Source organism: Panthera tigris, chromosome B3 (assembly GCF_018350195.1).
Source record: "Panthera tigris isolate Pti1 chromosome B3, P.tigris_Pti1_mat1.1, whole genome shotgun sequence".
NCBI classification, from domain to species: Eukaryota; Metazoa; Chordata; class Mammalia; order Carnivora; family Felidae; genus Panthera; species Panthera tigris.
The window spans coordinates 76,391,837-76,415,671 of record NC_056665.1 but is presented as its reverse complement, the minus strand read 5'-3'; the positions used below and the strand labels follow the sequence as shown (position 1 = coordinate 76,415,671).

Sequence of the window (23,835 nt, the reverse complement as noted above, 5' to 3'; positions counted from 1 at the left end):
TATCAAAGGACAGTACTAATGAACTGAAAAGACAATTTTACAAAATGAGAAAGAATATTTGTAAATGATATATCTGGTAAGGGACTAATATGCAGAGTATATAAAGAACACTTACAACTCAACAACAAAAATAAAAATGTGCAAAGGACTTGAATAGACATTTTTTTCAAAGATTACAGAGGCTATACCCATGAAATGCATAATTTCTGAAAGGAAATGTAATATACTTTTTCTTAAATATTTTTATTAGGAATTAAAAGCTAAATAGAAACATTGTATGTGAGTGGGGTGGTGTATCTGTGTATATAGTATTCTTTGTTCTATCATTGTAGAGTATCTACATAAATATGATAAATATGCTCTCATTCAGCATATAGGCTATATACTTTTTGTTCAATAAACAAATGCTTATTATATTTCTAGTATAATGTTTTTGAGGTTCATCCATGTTGTAGTATGATTAAGTACTTCATTTCTCTTTATGCTTAAATAATATTCTATTGTTGAATGGTATATATGTTACATGATGATACAAAATTTTGTTATTCCTTCATTAGTTGAAGATTTGGGTTGCTTCTACTTTTTGGCTATTGTGAATAATGCTCCTATTAGAACTTGTGTAAAGGTATTTGTTTGAAACCTGTTTTCTTTTGGATAAGTACATATCTAGGAGTGGAATATCTGGGTCATATGAAAATTCTATGTTTAGCTTTTTGAGGAACAACCCAACAGGGTGGCTAAAATTCACAGTGTAACAGAGTACTGAGAGAAAAGAGCCACAGAAATAGACCTTCAGAAATATGAAAGGTTCTCCTTGGGTCTTCAGTTGAATACTAACCAGCAGATGCACTGAAGGAAACTACGTAAGGAAACTAGGTACAGGGCCTGGTGCTCACACAGAGCTGGGACTAGTTCCTGCTCCTTGTACCTGGAATGGAAAACCTCATAATTCACTGTGCATCAGCTAGAGTATTAAGAGGGTTTTGCCTAAGTTGTGGGACAAGATTATCCCTAGATTAGGTGGTGATTCGGTCCCACCTCATAAAGCAAAACTCCAAAATATTGGACTGTTTCCAATAACCACATTCAAGGACAAAGCTCAAAAATATTTGTAGACATGAAACACAAAAACACCCAGCATACAACACGGTAAAATTAATAAAGCTTGACATCTCACAAAAATTACCAGGCATGCAGAAAAGCAGGACAGTATAATTATATTGAACAGAAAAAATAATCATATCAGGAATGACACATACTATAACCAATAAAGATATTAAAATAATAATTGTAACTGTCTTCCATATGTTCCAGAATCCACAGGATTTATTCAACATATTAAGTGGATACTTGGAAGATATAAAAAAAAAAATCTAACCTTAATTTCTGGAGATGGAAACTATAATGTCTGAAATGGGAGGTCTACTAAAATCTTACTTGATTCATATATGTGGAAAATTCTATGTGTAGTGTCCTGAAATCTGACTTGAACCACCAAAATGGAGTGTCATGGCCCCTCACTCAAATTCTGGACTTGAGTCAATTTACAAATCCAAGAGGGAGAACTTGAGAAAGGACCCTGCTATATTATAAGTCTTTTTACTATAAAATTTTTATATTGTGTGACAATGAGCTCAGACTCATGGAATTCAGCTGGCTTGACAGGACTGTGGATTGCCCTTTTGAAAACTCAATCATGGTATCAGCTAGGTGGCAATACCTTGTGAGACTGGGGCAATGTCCCCTAGGTTGTGGTCCATGCTCAAATCAGACTTAACATATTGGTGCTCTTTCTCCCATAATCAGGATTTATAGATCTTTAAGTTGTAAATCCAAGGGCTGGAAATGGGAGTGGCTCCTCTTATGATTGCCCTTGGTCTAGAGGTCTTATTGTTATTCCTTCATTAGTTGAAGAAATTGGGGTGCTTTTCCAAAGAAAAGAATGCATCCACCAGACAACAGAATAAAGAATCTATTGAACTAGAAGTTGAGGCTGCCATCTGGCCACCTTGGGCTCCTCGAGCCTCTGAATCAACAGGATGAGAAAGGAATTACTGTGCTGGCTGTGGTGACTGATCCTGTCTCTCAAGGAAAATTGGGTGCTATTATACAATGAGGGTAAAGAGGATTTTTCTTAAATACAGGAGAATCCCCTAGGAGATCCCCCTAGGGCATCTCTTTCAATTCTCATGTCCTTTGATTAAAGTCAGTGGAAAACTACAATGACTCAATTCAGGTAGGATTTCTAATAGCTCCAGAAACTTCAAGAATTAAGATTTGGGTCATCCCAGGTGGCAAAGACCCAGAACCAGGTAAGGTGCTTGCTGACAGCAAAGGGAATACTGAAAAGGTAGAGAGAAGGCTCCCACGCGGGGCTCGAACCCATGACCTACGATATCATGACCCCAGCTAAAGTTTGACAGTTACTGAGTGAGCCACCCAGGCACTCCTAAAGATTTTGTATCCTCTCCTGGGGAAAGAGGTTGGAGGGCTAGCATGTTTTTAGTCTTACAGGGGATAGTTCATTCTGTTATATCATTATTTGCAATATGCTATGATTTTGTTAGTGTATTTATTTGGTGATTGAAAGTGGTTTAAGAAGCTGTGTATGGTGTCAAGGTGAAAAAGAGTTGTCTGTGATGGCTTTGTGATATGTCAACTTAGGTTGAACTACATTTCTCAGAATTCCTTGTCTAGTATGTTTCTAGTTAGGGTAGTCTACAAGGAATATTATTTGGTGACAGTTGGAGGACAGAGAGGAAGCAGCAGCCACTTTGCAGCATATACACAACTTCCTCCAGCTATTCAATCAAGCAATAGTCTAGGGCCTGATGTGAATGGATTTTGGAGATGTGATTAGAGTTCTAATTTCCAGTTAACCAAAAGGGAGATTACCATAGGTGGGCCTCATTTAATCAGGTGGTAGCTATCAAAGCAACTAGGTCTCTGAAAATCAGAAACTTAAAGCAGTTGGGCCTGCAATTGCTCTCCCTCCCCCCCCCTGTATTTTCCCTTCCTGAGTGACCATCTGTGGACTTTGGGCTTGTTTAGCCAGAGCCCACAGCTGTGTGAGCCAATTCCCTTAGTATCACTATCACTATCTATCTATCTGTGTGTGTGTATAAAATAAAAATTTTTTAAATATATATCCTAGTGGTCTGCTTCTCTGGTTGAAGCTTGACTGATAGAGAATTAAAAGAGATTTAAGTAACATATGAACCAGTTGTATTTATTGGGTAGAGGTTTAAACAAAATGTAAAAAAACGTTGTAAGACCATTGAAAAAAAATTAAACACAGACCAGACACTTGATAGCATTAAGGAGTTTTTGCCAATTATTTTCAATATAATAATGGTATTTTGGAGATTTACAAAGGATATAATGTTTTCAGAATAAAAATGTAATATTAGATAGTTAGAATTTGCTTCAAAATTACCCCAAGAAAGAGGTGAAATGAAATAAGATTGACCAGGAGTTTACAGTTTTGAAGGTGGGTATACAGTACATGGGATCCATTATACTCTATCATCTCCTCTTGAATAATTATGAATTTTCCATTATAAGAATGGAAGTTTAAGAAAAAAACAGTTGTCTTAAAGCCCCCAATTTGACCTTGAGAAGAAAAGGCTAAGTAAAGGCACATTATGCATTACTACTTTTTCTACTCCCACTACAGACATTAGATAGAACTGGTATACCAGCCTGTTCTCCTCTCTCTCTCTCTCTTTCACACACACACACACACACACACACTTCTTTCTACACCAAATGCACATAAACATCCATATATAAAACGTAGGTTTGTTAATAAGTAAGCTCTATGCATTCTCAATTACACAAAATAAACACGGATAAAATAATTTAGAATTACATGAAGTCAGTTAAACACTTCTGACCTACCATAGAAATGCTTACAGAGTGAAACCAAAAGATTAAATAGCAAGGCAGAATCTGGCAAGGTAGAGTATGGTAATGCATTTTTTTTTAATATACAAGGAAACCAATTTCTTCTTGTACTTATAAACACATGTAACATTATTATAAGACAAATGGAACTTTCTATTACTTGACCTATAATAAACAGTGGAAATAGAAAACAACATTAGAAAGAAGCCTTGGCCAGAGACATTAAAAGCTTGTCTGGAAGTTAAGAAGGACTAAGACTTATTTTAACAGTAGGAAATAAACCCAGAGAAAATGTGAATAATCCATAATGTAAGCAATTCTCTGATGCTGTATGTGGGTCCAATGTTTATCATCTGAAGATGTATTTCGTTATATTTATAATGTCTCATTTATTATTTCTTCAATTCACTTCATCTTGCTACATACAGTACTTTCGAAGAAGACTTGTCCTATCAAAATGATTGTTTCCATGTTAAAATGTGAAAAAGTAAAATTTAAAACTCTATCCTACTACTTTCTACCTCTGTTCTTGATCTCTGGTCTTAGCTACAGCTAAGAATAGTATAGGTAGGGAATTAAAACATCATGAAGAGTAGAGGATATGGAGATGTACAAATTTTTTATACTACAATGCAATATGAGTGAACTATGATAAACATTTATATTACACTTGGGGAAATTGACATATAAAAGAATCCGATGAATAAAAAATATTTTATGGTTTATAATTAGCAGGCTAAAACAAAAAGTCAAAGCTCTTGAGTATTATTAAGGTGACCATATAATTTACTGTTCAAACTGGGGCAATTTTGAAGGTGTTGAACATTGCTCTGGAGCATATGGCCTAAGCCAGGACCAGAGCAAACGGAGACTCAAGATCACTCCAGGCGTTATAAAAATAAATGACATTGATTCTTCAGATGAAGATGTTTTATGCATGTAACAGATAAGTAATTTCAACTTAGTTGATATGATATATGAATATTAATTATGGTTTCCTTAATCTTCTTTTGAAGTTCTTGTTTTTCTTAATTTTTTCTGTTTATCACTCTATCCTCTTTATCATTTACTGTTTTACTCCAGCAATTCTTCATATTCAAATGGCTTAAAAGATGAAATGGTCACATTTTGAATTGTGGTGCCAGTAAAATATCTTTAACTATAGACTTCAATGAATGATTGCTTTTAAAATGCAAAAACATAGAGAATATATCAAATATACTCTTTACCGTACCAAATTGTTTTCCTTGGTATATTATTTTCCATTGTGTCTAAAGCACATCTTCAAAATGTGTATTATTAACAGATTTAAAAATACACGTTAATGCACACAGTATGTACTTTGATGTTGACAATTTTCTTTATAAGATTCTATGAATGGTCATAAACATACTGAGATAGAAATTGGTTTTTAGAGATGTAAAGAACATCTACCAACTCTCCCATTTTACAGATTAAGAAACTGAAAATCAGAGCAGGCAAATGAGTTACTCTAGGCCACAAAATTAGTAGGTAGAAGAGTCAGAACCAGATTATCAGTTCAAGGTTCTTTATTTTTAACTTTTTATTTTGAAATAATTCAAAAAGTTGCAAAGATAAAAATTCCCTTATAGCCCTCATGCAGATTCTCCTAACACTTATCTTTTACATAAACATGTACCAATTATCACCAGGTTCTTTTTATTGCACTGTGTAAGTGTGAGTTCAGGTTTATTGTCTTTAAGGTAAGTGTGGAAAGATGTATTTCATAATATGTAGAAAAATGCTAGAAAAATTATTCATCTATTACAGACCAAGGAAATATACTCAGTGCCAAAAAATTTAGGATTCTTTCTAACATTAACATATCTCTTTATCTACCGGGATGACATAATCGCAACTGGAATATTAAGGCTTGGGGACTTTTTGGAATAATGCTAATAACACATTTATGTTTCTATATAAATTAGGGTGAGCTTTCATATACTGTTTCATAAACATATTCACCAACTGTGAATTTATGTGATTAAATACATAAACATAAAAGCTGTTTGAATTTTTAAGAAGATAAAGTTTAATAAATCATTTTCTAAGAAGTGCAATCTCAGAAAAGTATTTCTAATCAATATGTCTATTTATAGAACTTGTTATACAACCCCAAGATGTGGGATTAGGTGATAAACTCTTCAGTATATACTTGCTCCTATTTTCTTTGTGGTGCATTGGATGAAAAAATAATCAGAATATGTACATTGATTCTTCACGTCTTATATCTTAAAAAATTAAAATGTATTTTTTAAAAACAGAAAAAAAAGCCCAAATTATTCAATCTTCTTATAATCAATGGTTACAATATTTGGATTGTGAAAATTATAAAATCTTAATTTCCTCAGTATCTTAAGCTTCCCAGATTCTTTCATATTTATTTGATCTTTCCAAAAATGCCGTGCATTAACAGTTTTCTCATTTTCCTTTTTCCTACATTTATGTTGATATTTGTAACGAACTGTTATTGCCCAACCCATATCTCCTTGCCCTACCGTTTCAGAGCACTCTGGCCTGATTTTCCATAAAGGTGGGGGATGTGTCCACAGCAGGGTGTTAATTCCCTAGCATTGCCAGCCTGTGTAAGGGCAGAACGGATTCCAGCTGCCAGAGAAAGTCCTCAGAAAAAGATGCAGCTCTGGCAATTGGAAGACTGGCCAGCAAGCATTGAATTCATAATGTACCCAAGGAAAAGACCTCCATCAATGACTGAAGGGAGTTGGTGCATATATATCTGAGTTTTCTCACATTTTGAGTGGGTTAATTCTGAAGCTACTGTTTTAAATGGTTTCTTAGGAATCCCAGTGAGATTAAGCTCTGTTTGCTCACAATGTAACTTGCTTGGGTAATTCACCCTTCATTGCCTTCCTTCCATTCCCTGTCTCACTTCCCCAAATCCCTACTGTTTCCTGAAATCACTTTCTAAAATACACTATTTGCACTTGAATCCTTAACTCAGGATCTGATTTCAGCAGAACACAAACTCAGAAAAGTTTCCTAAAGCATAGACTGAAAAGATACTCATGTAGAGGGGATATTTATGTTCTATAGTTAACAGGATTTATTGTAGGAAAGGCAGGAGGATGGGGACAAATGGGTTTAGGAATATTTGTGGACATCAACTACCTGCGTTTTCTCCACAAAGCCAATCATTATTACTGAAAATAGATTATTTTGTGTCCATATTACTTAGACTAAAACTCAGGAAGAAAAAGAACCTTACTGAAAGTCAATAAAGACTAGGAATTTTGTTCTTCAGATTAATATCATTTTGTATCAGAGTTGCTTATATTCATAACTCATCAACTAATTAAGCAATGAAAAGTATACACGTTCTCTTGTATCTTATGGTATTAGAAAATAACATTAAATTTGCAGTGCCAATTGTTTGGTTACTTAAGAAAATAAAATATTTCTTTTCAGAGAATTAAAAGGTCAAATATTTCTATTATATTTTTCAAAAAGTTCATTCAAGCAGTTTATTTGTACCCTAAGAGGTACAGCATAGTATAAAGTGGGAGCTGCTTTTTAAAAATTTCCTCAGTTTTTTTAGCTGGTAAAAAAATGCAGGACAAGAGATCAAATGTTTATGTCTGTTTAACCAGAATGGTGGAGGTATATAGTGTGAAATGGAGAAGTATCCTTTCTTAAAGAACAAGAAAATACAAGAGAATAAAGGCTAGAATGTACTCTCTGATAACCTTCATGACCAAATCATAATCATAGCTAACTGACCCTTTGAAGTCTGAGCAGGTCTTAGGATAGTCTGTGTAATTCCTGGCATGCCATAGTTAAATAAATTATTGGTAAGCATGCTATCCACATTTAAAATCATACCTTCTGCTCCTAGGCCCCATGGAATGGTGGGTAATATTTAAATATTAAGTCTGAAGAAGGAAATAAGAGAAGGGTCAAATAAATAACATAAGAATACAGTGTCACGACTCTCAGTAAGCTTAAGTCTATAAGGCAATTTAACTTAGCTCACTTTCAATTTAACTTACACATGGCAATGACAGATATTTTCTAAGATATTTTAAACATATTTTACTTATTTTTAGAAATTTGGTAACGTCAGTTTCCAATTCTCAGTCTTTTCCAAATTCAAAACTACATGATACTGAATACTTTGTCCAAGCTTTAATACAATATAGCTTTGAACTATTTTCATTTTTGTATTATCTTTGTCTCCTTTTACTGTTTTAGAACAATATAGTAGCAAACTCCAGCCCTTTTCCAATTTTTTATTTAAAAACATCCTTGCATATTTTTGGTACACTTCACAGAACACTTTGATTACACAATGTCTGGCATCAGCTTTTTCTATCTTGACTACCACATCCTTATTCCAAACCCTGATTTTCTTTCATCACAGCTCATTTTTTTGTTGTTGTTTTAAATCCAATTCCGTGTACAAATCCTCTTTATTCTGGGCATAAAGGCTGTATCATGGTTTCCTATTACATCATATATCAGATAAAAATTCTGGACTTTTAAAGGTTCATAGACTTTTACCAGTTACATACTAACTTACCTGCTTTCCCTTTCTTTGAGGTCTCAGCATTTCTTCTTCTCTGACTTGAGGCAAAGTGTTTTTCATACTCCAGATAAACTTTTATTCCCAAACTAAATGTTATTTTTTCCCTTGTTCAGCAGACTATCATCTATCTTTCATCACTTAAAAAGCACCAGAAATCCCAATGCCTCCTAGATGTTCCTTGCAATAAAGGACGCTGTGAGGAGGGTTAGTATTCTTTTTCATTCCCTCCTCAATCAGGAATTAAATTTTATTCTATTCGCTTTGGTGACTGCCTCAGATATGCAGGTATTCTTGGTTAGACTATCATAGAATTACAGCGAAGTTCTTTATTATGCTAGCTTTTAATAAAGGCATCTTTCAGGTTGAAGTGCTGTAGTGAAAAGTACAAGGAAGGAGCATCTTTGTTCTAGAAATGTAGCGAATATGTTCATACCTTTTCACATCTTTCAATACATTATCTCATTTGACTCATAAGACCTATGGGAAGCAGAGTTACAGCCCCTGCTTTCAGTGGAAGGAACTGAAGCTTTAGGGTCCTGCAATATTCCAAGAGGATAGACTTTGAAATCAGGAAGACCTGAGTTTGAATTATTGCAACAATGCTTATACCTGTGCGGCTTTGGATTATTGATGTCTCTAAACCTAAACTGCCTCGTATAATAGGTACAGTAATAACTATATGATACACTGCATGTAAAGAGCATCGCATGTAAAATGATTCCTTGGCACATGGAAAGCACTTAATAAACAGCCAACATGTTAAAGGATCTGCCCAAGACACTTTTAGAACATGCCTGCAAGGAGGTGAAACCAAGATTTCGGGCTCCAGAGCCCATGTGTTTCCATTATCCCTAATTCCTAGCGCGCTGATTAATTAAACAACTAACTTGATAGATGACCTTGAGCAAAATACTTCACTGAATCAGTTTACTCATCTGTAAACTGAGTCTTTTCAGACTTTCAGTCTATTGCAGCTACGATATTTTTTTTTCTGTAGCCTTGTACACTTGATGTTCAGACTCCTTATATATCCAAGATCTGTATAATCATAAGCTGTGCACATTGCAATGAGTTTCATTCCTATATTCATACTTAGTTCAATAATTAGTTTTGTGTACACTCAGCTGTTGCCTGTCTTTAGTCTGCGTACCAGCGCCTCTGAGGGGAAGACCCATACCTAGCTTTATTTATATCCTGGCTTGCTCCCGAAAGGATTAAAGGCAGCGAGCGACACTAGAAGTTCCCTAACGATGTTACACAGTGCTACTAATAAATACTCTTTTTATGAAATCGCCCCGTAGAAAACCGCCGATGAGTTAAGATGATGTCTCTTACCTAACTCTTAAAAATAAAAACTAATGTACCTAGCTAGAAGTCCTGGAAGCATATAGTTAAGGTTCTTTCTTCAGCCTTGACGCTGTTTCACCCGTTGTCAACGGTCACTCGAATGCCCTTCTCAGACTAGCCAAAATTGTCGCCACTCCAGCCCCGGCTTGACCGAGATCCCACCCCGCCCCTTCATTCCCTCTCATACCCAAGTTTCCTGATTGGGAAGGGGCCTGAAGAGCCTTTCTCACATTCCCATTTTATTGGCTGGCACGGCTGTCAGTAATCTCTGCTTCCCGCCTTCTAGCCTAGCGGGTTTCTTGGACCCCTTGGTTTCTGCGACAAGCCGCTTACGTTTGCCTGAGCCGTGTTGCCGGGGACCGGCGACCTTTCACCCCTCCCTTCCCACAGGAGCGCCCCAGCCCCCGTCCCCTCCCCCGCCGCCTGCGCGCGCCCCCGCGCACGCGCTTAGCCCGCGCGCACACACGCACGCGCATACACACAGCCTCCCCCCCCCCCCGCCCCCCCCTCCAGCCCCCGCCTCCGGCGGGGGCCCCTCCGCCCCCGCAGGCTGAGGCATCAGAGCTGGGAGGCGGCAGCGGCGGCGGCGCTGCTGAGAGGCAGGGACCGGAGCGCGAAGTGTGTGGGAGTCTACGAACTCAACCCCTCTCTACCCTCCCCTCGCAGCCATCCCCCTCCCTCCCCGCCAGCCCCCCCTACAAGCGGGAGAAATAATGAGCGAGACCCGGCGGCAGCAGCAGCATCGCCGAGCAGCCCAGGCAACGGCAGAACCGCTCCGGCAGCGGCGGCGGCGGCAGCACCAGCAGCGGGAGCGAGCGCAGCGCTAGCGCGGCGCGGGGACCGCCGCGCTCCTTCCCGGCTCCTGCCCTCCTCCGCCGCTCGCTCCTCTCCGCATCCACCTCCTTCCCCTCCTCCTGCTCATTCACTCTTTCCCTCACTCTCCCCTCCTCCTCGGCTTCTCCCCGCGCCCCGCCAGCCCTCGCGCTCTCCCACTCCCTCTGCCCGTCCTCCCCGCTCCCCTCCTCCCGCTCATTCACTCGCCCCTCTCCCTTCACTCTCTCCCCCTCTCTCCTTTCTTCTCCTTCTTTCACCCTCCGTCTCTCACACCCCCTCCATTCCCCTGTCTCCTTTCTGACACTGCACTGCAGCTGCTCCTCAGCCCTGCCCCCTCCCCAGTGAGAACAAACCAGCAACATTGCTTTTTTTTCCTAAAGAGATTTCTATTGATCCGATTAAAAAAAAAAAAAAAAAAAAAAAACCTTAAGAAACCCCAAACGCAAAAAAAAAGAAAAAAAGCCAAAACAAAAGGGAGAACCTTCTCCCCGTAGCAGCGGCAGGAACTGCAAACATGATGGCGGCAGCTCCCATCCAGCAGAACGGGACCCACACTGGGGTTCCCATAGACCTGGACCCGCCGGACTCGCGGAAAAGGCCGCTGGAAGCCCCCCCTGAAGCCGGCAGCACCAAGAGGACCAATACGGGCGGTGGGTATCGCTTCCACCTCCCCGCTGGCCCCATCCCCCGCCGCCCGCCCCTGCCTCCCTCCCTCCTGCCGGCCTCCCTCCCTCCCGCGGCCCGGACACCTCCAGCCCGAACCCGGCGGCTCCCGCGCCCCTGCCCCGCGCCCCCTCCCCTGCACCTGCCCCGCACCTCGCCGTCCCGGACACATTTCCATTTCTCTGTTTATCATTCATCAAAATGGCGACCGGTTTTTCGGAATAGACCTATCTTTCCATTTAATCGGTCTAAAGACTGACCATTTAAATATCCTAGACCTGGGCAAGGGGGTCCGTTAAAGAGGAGGAGGATGACCCCCGAGTGAGGTGATGGCCGCTCGAAGATGCGCGCTGCATTTAACAGTCTGATAAAATAAATAAATAAATGGCACTTGGGTAGCGGATAGCAAATGATTGGGGCATCGGAGAGTTTTTCCCTCTCCATCCCCTTGCTTTGGGCCACAAGTAGTATGCAAAATCTTGATGAGTGCATGCTCTTACCGCACTTACACTGTCGTTGCAAATATCTCATTGATTTGTCTTCAGAGGTGTGCATACGAGGGTGGGGGTGTCTGGTACTGTGACTTGTTAGTTTAACATCCTGCGCTTCCTGGGAAGATGAGTTATAACGGGACCGGTATCGCTTCTTCATTTGCACTGGAGTCATCTTAACAATGCACCCAATGCATCGAGGCAGAGGTGAATTTATCTACAGCATGTACATTAGAGATGGATGGGGGTCTTGCGAATGGCACACCCGCAAAATTTAGAACGTTTATTCACATAAGCTGGATTTACTGGGGTGTTTCCGATTTAAGACTTGATCAGTTTGTCAGAAATTAAAGTTTATGGAGTTGGCTTTATATTTTCTACAACATTTCATTTCACTCTTTCTTGGTTCATCCACTTACTCTGTTTTTAAAGCTGTGGCTATTTTGGAGAAGTAACATAATCTGTTTGGTCACTTTTAAGTGTATTTGATATAAATGACTCCTAAGCTTTTTAGTATTGGCAGAATTCTTCTTAAGGTCCTTTAATTAATGAGCTTAAACGAGATCATGGTAGACTAAGAAGTGCTAAAGAAATACACCAGGATTAGTTAGATTTGCCAGTTCACATCACTTTGAGTTATTTCCTGGCAGTTATTGCAGACTTGGAATACACCCTACAGTTTGGGTGGATTATTTGGTAGGAGAAATGTTTGTTTTGCATACTTTAAGTAAGATATAGGCAATGGCTGATTGTAGTCCTTAGGTGTTTGCTAATGTCAAACCAATATAGCTCATCACTATTTACAGTCCTTTTACTTATTTGTATTGCAATATGGTAAGTGAAGGTTTGTCATCATATAAATCTCTGAAGTTTTGTTAAAGGGTCAGTTCATTTCATTTTACCATAGTAACCACAGATAGAATTGGAAGACTTCCATGTTTGGAATAACAACTGGAATTTAGTCATCAGTTTCTACAGTGCTGCAAAATAATAAAACATGTTTAGATTTTAATTCCAAGTTTAAAAGTATAAATCCTACAAAATGAGAAACATTTTGTACCTATTTATTTTTCAGTGTAATTGGCTTACTTTTGTTCTTTAAAAAAAAAAAAATTAACCCCATATTTCCTGCAGCTATATGCCCAATGTTTTAATTGCTGTTTTTCCCTCTTGAGGGTGGAGAGGGGATAGAGAGTTTAAAATTACCATGTTAACCAAATATATTTCTTTGCATTTTTCAGAAGACGGCCAGTATTTTCTAAAGGTTCTCATACCTAGTTATGCTGCTGGATCTATAATTGGGAAGGGAGGACAGACAATTGTTCAGTTGCAAAAAGAAACTGGAGCCACCATCAAGCTGTCTAAGTCCAAAGATTTTTACCCAGGTAGGTGCAATGGTGAAGAGATTGTTTGATAAATCCCCAAGGAAATAAAGAGAAGATCTACGTGTGTTGTATGTTGTATTGAAGGAAATTCTTAATAGTGTAGACTTTATTTATATATTGTATTTGTGGAAAATTTTAAAGAATATTTCCACTCTTGATTATGTTTTGTTTCTATAATCGATATACTGTGTCTGTGATTTAGAACAATTACGAGATAACATCTTTTGGGTATGTCTAAATACTTCTTTCTAATTAGGAAAAAACTCTAAAATGTAAAGATAGAAACATGGACAGCTGGCATCAGGAAATAGGGTTCTTTTGAAGTTTTCAGACATCATTGTAATGACAATTAGTCTAGAGTGAATTCAGAAGAGGGGGTAGGAAGGCTTCTTAAAGAATGGACCATTTACTTCTAAATCCATTATGTACCTCTTTCTGCTTCACTGCTTTGTTTGTTGGCCCTGGAGTGAAGTAAAGAGGACAAGTGCTGCCTCTTCAGATTTTTAAAATACTGCGTTTTTAGTGTAATTGTGACAAGGAAATATATTATTATGTAAGAAGTAAAGTAATACTTCAAAATTTGTGTTATGAAGAGCTGTATTGGATTAAAATCTGGTAACAGTTGTGTGGTACTATAACCTACTGGAAAATGGCAAGTTTCCTAGGTGGCATAATTTTTTTTGTACTTTTCAGTGTGTGTTTTTTATTTCAAGTGTTATACAGTTCTCTGTGTTTTATCTTTTTCTTTTTATCATTTTGCTACTCATTATATGGATTTTAAATATAATTGGATAATCTGCATAATTGAATAGTATATCTCTTAGATAAAACATTAACTGATTTGCTTTTACTCAGGTGTACCTTCTGCCATTTTTTTTTTTGGTTATTTTGTCTTCATGGCCATAAAAAAGTATTTATTCAGTGCTGAGGGGACTGATACTGCTTCTGCCCCCCCCCCCCCCCCCATAGAAAAGCAAAGCTCATTTGCTTTCAATGATCTAATTTCAGTAGAATTCTTTAGTAGAGGATTTCTTTTTCATAGCCAATTGATTGGTGGGAGAAAATGGACCATTTTGCTAGATAAGAAGGTTTTAGAATGGTTGAAAATATCACTTAGTTGTATAAACTAAATGTAGTATATTTGGTAAACACTACAAACATTAAGCTAAAATGTAATCTCTTAGATATGCTGTCCTTCGAAAGTTTGTTCCTGTGAGTGTAGTTTTGTAGATGGCTTTCCTTGTCTCTGAAACTTTCCTTATGCATTAAGAAAGTTTACTAACATATTCACATTCATATGTTTGAAAGGTATATTATGATGAAAAAAATCAATGTGGAATTGTGAAAACCTTAGTACAAATAAAAGCATTCAAAAGAGCTTGATTGCAGAATTAATAACGTGATAGTTCTAGGAAAAGAGCTGCAATGGTAAATTAAATTCACTGTCAATAGATGAAAATGAAATAGCTTTTTTGCATTATACATGAGGTGGTATCAGATGTGCAGGGATGTTACAGAAAATTGGTGTTTATCAAGGATATTCCAAATAGTAAATTAAATGCCTTTTCATTTGAATATAGTTTATTTTCAGTGGGTTTGAAAGGGTGCACCGAGAATTAGATCTTTTGTTTTTAGTCCACTTAGTTATACATTTTTTTCTTATTACATTGAAATTGCTTATTTTATTTATAGTTCTGAAGCACGTTATTCATATAGAACAAGAATATCTGTTGGAAAAAATGGAAAACTGGAATGCGTTGAACAAAATTTTGTGTGTGTAGTGACGTAACCTGATCAAATGTGATTTGAAATGTCTGGATAAAAGAAGGCTTATACTCTGCCTGTAACAGGTGGAAACCAAGCACACGCTATGGAATTAATTTTAAGGATAAAGTAAAGCCTTGTAATTAATAAGAAATTGTATTAATTCTGAACACTTTAATTTAAATATGGTATTACTGGATTACTCCCTGTTCAGACAGATACATCTCTCTTCTTCTGACAGCCTTCAATTTTAATAGTCTTTCTGTTCACACTTGACCACAAGCCTGTGGAATTATCTAAGGTCCTGGTATTCTTCAACATAACAGCCTCTGAGCTACTTTCAACTTCTCGTACTCAGATATATTTAAGGGATACTTACCTGCTCATCTCAGATGAACCAAATTATAAAACTGTGATTTCTTATCGCCGAGTTCTTATAGGATTATGCAGTAATTTGGAAGCCCATTTTTGTGTTTCATATCTGTATTTATGACTCCTCTATTAGAGTGAACATGCCTGATGTTTATTTCATCAAGAATCTTTCTATTTCTTGTTTGGTAAGACAGTGTATTTGGGGAAAAGTATACTTTAGTTGTGTAACCTAATGGATTTTCTCAAATTACCTAAGTTTCAAACAGAATGTAATTGTGTTCGGAAGGTTTAGTTAAAATACTGATGTATTTAACACAGACTTTCTTTAGGATGTATAAGCCAGTATACAGACACACTTTGGGGATATTTTAACAAATTTCAACTCAAATGTATGTCCATTGTTTTTACTATAGCCAATATAATATACTCATATTTATCATATTTGTGAAGTTTTTTGTTTTTTGTGTTTTGCTCAGCTTGTATCTTTAAAATATCTTAAACAACCTCGCCTTCCTGAGTAATTTTTAATATTTATGGTTGAAATCAAAACATTTTTTGTGCATTAATTGGTGTGATTTAGAATTTGTAGAACTGTATATTATATTGTGTATTTCGGCATGGCATAGTAAATAAAATAATTTGGGGAGATTGAGGATTGAGAAATGAATTTTTTAAATTACTGTAATCAAAAAAGATGTATGAGTAGATATACTTTTGCTGTGTATAATTCATCTTTTTAGAAATCTAAATCTTACAGGATACTACTTATTATCTGTGGTTTATGAATATATCTTTTTTTCTTACTTGATTAAAGCAGCCTATATATTTACATATCTTTTCTATAATTAGGTTACCTAAAGTTGTTGCCTTGTAGTAAAAAGCAGCTTTCTCATTTTTGGGGAATATATTACTGTATGCATTTTCAGAATGGCGATAGTGTTCTTTTATTCTTTTATTTGGCATCTGAAGATGTGTTTAGTTTTGTTAATAAATAGATTGATTTTATATGTTAAAATAATGCATGGTTCAGGTAGATGATCCAAAAAACTTATTGAATACATTATTGGTTGGGAATAGTAAAGGATTTATAAAAAATATTTTTTCATGTGTGCCTTAAATTTTAGAACATTTCATAATGCACCTATTGTTATTCCATTGTATGACACTAGAGATCTTCATTATATCCACCAAACAGAAATACTTCACTGTAATCGCAGCATATATTAGTGTGTATCTTACACTTTCTTCGTATTTATGGCTATAAAACTGGATCACATTTGATGTAAAGTATTTCCTTTTATGGTCCTTAAGTTAAAATTTGAACTTATATCCCTAGATTTATTATATCGTAATCTTAGCATTGCACAACTTGGGTGATTTTTTTTGTTAATCACAAGCCAGTTATGTGTTAAATTTTTAAAAGTCTTGAAAAAGAATGTAAGTGCATTTTTCTTTTAGTGAAGGGAGTACTCAACACTGCCTTAATTTTGACATGGGGAAAATTCAGTAGCCAATTTAACCTTTAGGATCGAGACTGTATAACATAAGAATGATCATTTTTTTGGAAATGAGATGAGTTAATAAAGTTTTAGAATAGATCACTTCTTTTGTTTACATTATTGAAAGAAGAGAATTATGGTGTTGGTAGTACAATGGGAATACTTTTGTCCAGCTTTTAAAAGTTGCAGTCCAAACACTTTTCTTTAATCTTAGATGCAAAGCATTTTAGAAATTTATTGGTATGTATTTTAAGGAAAAATTAGTAGATACATAAAATTGTAACAAGGAAAAATAAAAGTAGTGTAATTTCTAGTATTGTTGAGTTTAATATGATGGTTATGATTACACTGTGCTATCCCTTTGATTTTAGTATGATCAAAGAGTTGCTGGCATGTAATGTGCTTTTCTTTAAATCTTCAACTTGTAATATTTATATTTATCATATTACCTGTTGTTATATTTTGTCTCTCTATACCCTTAGTTGAAGGAAGAACCATAATCTTTCAGTTAGACATTAGTATCTCTCTGAAATTTGCTGTATTTTTAATATTTTCTCATTTTAAGAAACAGGAAATCTCAACATATGAAGGAATGTTACTGGCATAGCACAATCTATGTTAAAATTGTAGAGTCTGAAGATATAGTTTTGATACTTAACTCCTGTAAACAAATGTTTTATAGCATAAGATTTTTAGAAAAATTGAATTAGCACTAAAAGTCTTAGGTATTCTATTTATTTGATTTTTTTTTCATTCTGATGTTTTATCTTCTATCATTGATTTAGTAAGTTGTGGAACATCATTTAAAGTATTGACGTTTTCATGAATTATATTGTATAATGTCACTTTGATATTAGCTATTCGAAGCCTTCTGGATTTTGGAAAAATAGCTCATTTAAATTTGTGACGTTGTAAGGAAATTCAATATGTCTAACAATATTGCCTTGCAAATATCACCCCCCAAAGCTTTCAAGAAGAGTTTAAACATAGTGAATATAACCAGTGAAATAGTTCAATATTTATGTATGGAAGGTGTTTTGTATAATATATAAGAGGAAAAACAATCTGCGTCTTGGGAACTCTAAGGAGTATGTGGTATCACTAAAAATCTGAGCAATAAACACCCATCAAAAACTTGTCTATTTTATAGCTATTTTGTTTTGTTTTGCTCTGGCTTAAGAAAATTAATTTTTAAGCTTCTAAATAACACAGATAACATTTATTGAACATAATTATGCCACTTGTTACCTAAAATTCAGTACCTAATAAAACTGTTTTTTACCATAGAGTTTAGTCTTAGTTGTTTTCAGTTTAGCGGAGTTGTTTTAAAGCACTTTTATGAGCAAGTGCAGCTTTTCAAAATAAAATTGGGGGGACAAGGGTGGGAGATTTGTGCTTGATTGCCATCTCATTTCCATCTTTGGATACAGCTCTAGCATAAAGTTAAACAACATCTGCAGAGATCTGACTGACAAACATCTCTCTGGGACTCATCATTGCAGCCTGCAGCAGGTGCATTCAGCTTGCAGTCTTTTCCAAAAAGAGGTTAGTTTGTTCTAACATTTATCAGTAGACCAGTGGGAGCAAGTGACTAGAGAGAAGAGGTTGGTTGTCACTTGTCCAGTGCTGGAATACTACAGGTAATTGGACTGGACTGGTGGGAACCGCAGCAGCGTGTGTCTCACATTGCACTGCAGCTGCTATGGGGCTTAATTAACCTGACCCTCAGAGACTGAAGTGTCATGGTATAAAACACAACATGCAAGAAACGAAGCAGTATTTTTCAGATACTTCCTGGTGCTTGACTTGGTGAAATTTCCATTTTCTTCGTCTCGTTCTTAAAAAGATATGGCATAGGCTTTTTTCCATTTTTTTATATGGAAATATTTGAAACTAAAATGATTTCTATGAATCTGATAGAATCCACACACATAAAAAGATGTTGTATAGAAATAGAAAGAAAATAATCTTAAGTCAGAACATATTCCACAAGTACGTTTTCAAATCATGAACGAGCAGAAAACAAGTGGAAGTACATTGTAATTTTTTAATTATCATTATCATAGCTTAACATTTGTTTATTTTCAAACATAACCCATGTAAAATTAAGTTATATCATTTTAGCATGTTAGAGGCTTTGGCAAGCAAGCTTTGCTGAGTGCTTTGAAGTGTCTCAACAAACAAGACAGGTATAACATAAAAACTCAAAAAAAATTAATCTGTCATTTATTTCTATTGTTTGAAATTTCTTAATCTGTTTGAAATACTGACTTACGATATGCTTCCATGACATATATAGAAGTTTCTTACGTTTTCTAATAGTGTTCCCACTTATTGTAGGTGTCTAATCACAGTGCTGTTTATTAATTGGCCCTTGAATGGAAAATAACTTGCAAGGTAAAAACGCCTTTAAGTTAAATACGGCAAGTGCTATATTACTTTAAAATAATTCTGAATTAAAAAATATATTTGGAATTTTGTGAAGGAGTTTTATAGTTTTGATTTTTCTCTCATTTTTACTGATTTGAATTTTTTGGTCTTCGTTGAATATAACCTGTCAATTACCAAAGAGGAATTAAGTTTTGGAGTTTGCACAGAGTTTTTTGTAACTTATATGCTTTTATTGAAGGAATTTTTACCAGTGTTGCCAGTAACTATTTGATTCTGAAGTTACTGCTTATAAGAAATCTTTTAAAGTTTATTTTAATTGAATTATGTATAGTAGTAGTTTATTGGTAGTTATAGTAATCATGGGAAATAAGATTAAAATAATCATCACTAGAAGTTAATATAATCATTCCCGTACTTTTAAGCATATGTTATTTTTCAGTCAAGACTTTTCATTTTTGAGACCTTGGATCTTTGTTTTCTTTCCAATTCTTATCAATATAGAAATGATTCTTTAAAATTCCACATATATACTGCACCATCATTTTTAATTTTTTTTAGAATTTGGTTTTTATGGATATTTATGTATGTGTGTAATTTTATACTGACCGACTCAAGTTTTTTTGCTTTTTTTTTTTTTTAATTTATTTGTTTTTGAGAGGGAGAAAGTGCACACAGGGAACAGGCAGAGAGACAGGAAGAGAGAGAGAATCCCAAGCAGGCTCTGCACTGCCAGCGTGGAGCCTGATGTGGTGCTCGAACTCACAAACCCTGAGATCATGACCTGAGCCGAAGTTGGATGCTTAACCAACTGAGCCACCCAGGTGGCCCTTTAAATTTTTGATAAAGAAAACTGAATAAAAATAAACATTTAAGACTACAAAGTAAAAATGAAAGAATATTATATACACTGATGAGCTTTTGAGATATTTTCTGTATTCCCTGAGTTTCAAACTACTATATGGATATCCTTTCCCATAACAAAACTTGATCATGAAAACATATAATATCTACGTTCCATCATTGATCTTTTGCTGCTTCCTGCAGGGCCTGTCATAGCATCGTTGACAGGACCAGATGAAAAATGAAATCAGTATCTTGAGTTTTTTAACAGCAAAATGATTCAGGTAAGATTATTTGGCATAGAAAATAAACCATTTTTTACCATTCCTAAACTAATTTTATTTAATAATTGATATTTAAAATTAATATATATATTTTTTATTTCAAGACCTGTTCTATGTTCTACTGACGTTCAGTATGTTTGTAATTTGCAATGAATTTTATTCTGAACTCAGTAATTTTTAAATTTTAGACTGTAGTGTTTTTTACTTTCCTCATGAAACTAAACATACTTTTTGAAGTTTTGAGAAATAACTTCTCTCTTTCAAAGGTTTTTGAGAACAGTTTTACACTGAAGGCTCTGTAATTGTTTTGCAGGATAAATTTTCACATAATGTACTTATTAATTAAATAAGACTTCAAATCCTGCATTCCCTTTAGGATATAATATATGCTGACTCTCAGTTGATTCAATTTTTAAAAATCATTTTTATCTTAAAGAAGAAAGTTTTCATTTAAATTGTTAATAATCTGCTTCTCTAGGAATTAGATTCAGTGACTTTTTATAAGATCTAGTAATTGTGGGGGAAGGGCAGAAAGGAAGGAATTGGCAGAGCATTTCATTAACACTGAATATAGTAAAGGAATGTGGTATGTATTTTTGTTTTATGTTACTAAATATTTTAGAAGAACGGTAACTTTTCAATCTGATTACATTCATTCTTGAAATAACTTGTTTCTAAAGGAGTTAGTATTGGAGGCTATTGAGCTTATCATTCACGTTTTTAGTCTTAATTATTCTTTGTATAACTGCATTTTAATTTTTCTAAGATTAATTTATGTTTTTTTAAGTCACGGAGGTACTTTTTAATAAAACCTGGTGTGAAATCTGTCTAGAAGCTTTTCTCTTGTTTATTATGTGTATTTATCAGATGCTTCCTATGAACCCAGGTGTAGGCAGCAACTTGGTCATCACGACTTAGAGTTATTACAAAGCATTTTTTCTTTGTTAAAGGGTTATGGGTATGTTTTACTTTTTCCTAAAAAGTTGTGCTTTAATTGTTCTTGTCTTCTTAAGTTTTGTGTTAAATTTTTTTCTCTTATATGGCATCTCTGTCAAAAGACTTATTGAGGACCCTTAGAAATAGCAGAGAGGCTTTCCATTTTAAGAGACTGAAAAAATCATGGAATTGTGGAACCAGATGAAAGGAATGGATCTTAGATCTCATCTCTTCCAGAATCTCTATTTAACCATTGAGCAAACCAGGATACCAAGATAATAAGTGGTGTATGTCAATAATCATCCTTTAGCTTTTAAATATGTTTTCTGAATTTGTGGTACAAATTTTAGTAGGTACTTCTTTCTCTTCCTGTTTTGCTCCACTCTTTTTTCCCTTTCTTTTTGGATATGGCTCTCTGAGGAACTAATTCTTTAATTTTTCTCTCTCCTAGTTTTAAAATGAATGTGCCTCCCCCCCCCCCTTATTTTAAATAAGTTGAAAGCATGTTAGTTATTTTAGAACAGTTTTTGTTGTTGATTTGCTATACTGAAGGCCCAAATACAGGTATACAGGTTCTCTTTATCACTACCACACATTAAAAAAAAAAAAAGTTATGATAGATTATATTGCTTGGAATATAGCCTGGTCTCTTTTTCCATAATTGTAGTTTGAAGATGTCAATATTTCCAGGGTGATTTGATTTCTACACTGTTACTTTTCTTCATTGGCAATGTTTGCTTTCTTTTTCTTTCTTTTTTTTAATGTTTATCTTAAGAGAAAGTGGGAGCGGAGGGTGGGGCAGAGAGAGAGAGAGAGAGAGAGAGAGAGAGAGAGAGAGAGAATCCCAAGCAGGCTCTATGCTGTCAGAGCAGAGCCCGACACAGGGCACGATCACATGAACCATGAGATCATGACCTGAGCCGAAATCAAGAGGTAGGATGCTTAACCAACTGGGCCACCCAGGCACCCCTGCTTTCTTTTTCTTTCTTTTGCTTGCTTCCAGTGTTCCTTAGCTAAATTTTTTGTTTTTGGTTTAACAGAGTATTGACCTTGATTTAAAAAAAATGTGTAGACTTTCAATTCAAAATCTGTTTTCAAGGATATATATATTTTCTATATTTTTATGTCTTTCATAAAAATTTTCTTAAGTATTATATATTTGGCTGAGTATTCATAACAGTTGGTTTAAAAAGAAAAAAATATTATGGTTAAAAAATAAGCAACAGGCTAGTTGTAAGGCATTTTAAGTAAAGGTGAAGATGTATTATACAATAATTTTTAATTTTAAAACATCACTATTTTCTCTTTTTTGCCTTTTTCGTTAAATTGGTTTGCTTCTCCGAGTTCTGATGATGTTTGCGTTGTAAGCTTATGGACTACTTTCTAACATAAATATAAAAGTACTCTGTGATTTTTGAGGAATTTTTTTTCTTCACAGCTTTAAACCAAAATGAAAAATCTTTTGTGATAGCCTTTACTTATGTCATTTAAATAATTGAATTAAGCTCCATTGGTATGAAGGAATTAATGTTGTCCTTCATGCCTGTTGCTGTATGTTCAGTTTACAGCTCAGTGCTGTAAACATAGGTGGCAGTTCAAATTTAAAAGAATGTATGTATGAATGAATAAATGACTGATTTGAGGCTTCTTCTGTGAAGTGTGAGTACAATGGATAGTGGGCAGTTTATCTTTAAATTTTCATTATATATCCAATTTACCTTGAATGGGGGTGGTGTGTATATGTAAAACCCATATTTCAGATAAGTGAACAAATGAGTTCAAAAATTTAAACAAACAAGAAATGGCCGTAGAAGTGTTAACACAAGTATGGGCCAGGTATTAAGAAAGAAGAGTAGAGTGAGAGAAGGGAGTTTTGCTTTGTATTTAGCATGTTGTTCTTTGTGAAGGAAACTGTAAAGCCAGTATTATGGAGTACTTAAAAGCCATTTCCAAAATGTAGATAATTAATAAAAATATTCTGACTTAACCAACATGAGCTTAATTCACATTTATTAATAAAAGTGATTTGAAATACCTATATTACAAGATTTTAGAGTTACGTCACATTATAGTTTTTTTGCTGCCACATGTCTACTTGTTCGCTAAGGAACATCCTGTTGATGACTTTTCTTGAGATATCCTGAAAATCAAAGTTTATTAACCACTAAATTAAAGTTACATTATTAAAAATATGATTATTTTAATTGTATTTTAATATCTTCACCTGTAGAGGGGAAGTTAACATGTATAAATACATTATGACTTTTAGAAGCTAGACTATTTAATTTTCTTATTTGTGAAAGAAAAAAGTATACCAGTTAACATAGTAGAGCAGAATTTATTTGCTTAGAGTTTGACTAACTTGAATATCAAGGTGTTAGTATGTGTTACTTTATTTGAAAATAAAATTATAGGAAAGTTATTAAATTTGGGCTTCTTTAGTCTTTTACTTTTTAAACAGTTAAAATTTAGAGAAATCCATGAAATACTAATGCTTTTATTGTATTAGTACATTCAGTTTTGCTACAATGAACCAAGAAACATCTAAGATTTAGTAGA

General features: G+C 35.2%; 1 protein-coding gene and 1 long non-coding RNA gene across 7 annotated transcripts in view; one reads left to right on the top strand and one right to left on the bottom strand.

The window, feature by feature from the left end:
- LOC102969832 overlaps nt 1-9,998 on the bottom strand; it is a 51,228-nt gene extending 41,230 nt beyond the window's left edge. Inside the window, exons 1-2 of the long non-coding RNA XR_006218765.1 lie at nt 9,835-9,998; nt 7,768-7,817 (exon numbers count right to left, since the gene is read on the bottom strand). This is a non-coding gene — a long non-coding RNA (uncharacterized LOC102969832). The remainder of the gene's footprint in view (nt 1-7,767; nt 7,818-9,834) is intronic.
- A 1,053-nt stretch (nt 9,999-11,051) lies between these two features.
- Nucleotides 11,052-23,835, top strand: part of NOVA1 (NOVA alternative splicing regulator 1) — a 149,141-nt gene continuing 136,357 nt past the window's right edge. For 3 of the 6 annotated variants that reach the window (XM_042989488.1, XM_042989486.1, XM_042989485.1), the window contains exons 1-4: nt 13,102-13,190; nt 18,256-18,370; nt 19,166-19,222; nt 20,261-20,340. Coding sequence is in view for 1 of the 6 variants with exons in the window: in XM_042989484.1 (XP_042845418.1) it covers nt 11,166-11,301; nt 13,047-13,190 (280 nt within the window). In the remaining 5 variants the exon portion in view is untranslated. Of the gene's footprint in view, nt 11,302-13,046; nt 13,191-18,255; nt 18,371-19,165; nt 19,223-20,260; nt 20,341-23,835 lie in introns of those variants that run through there. The other 3 variants (XM_042989487.1, XM_042989484.1, XM_015544699.2) reach the window with 3 other exon arrangements.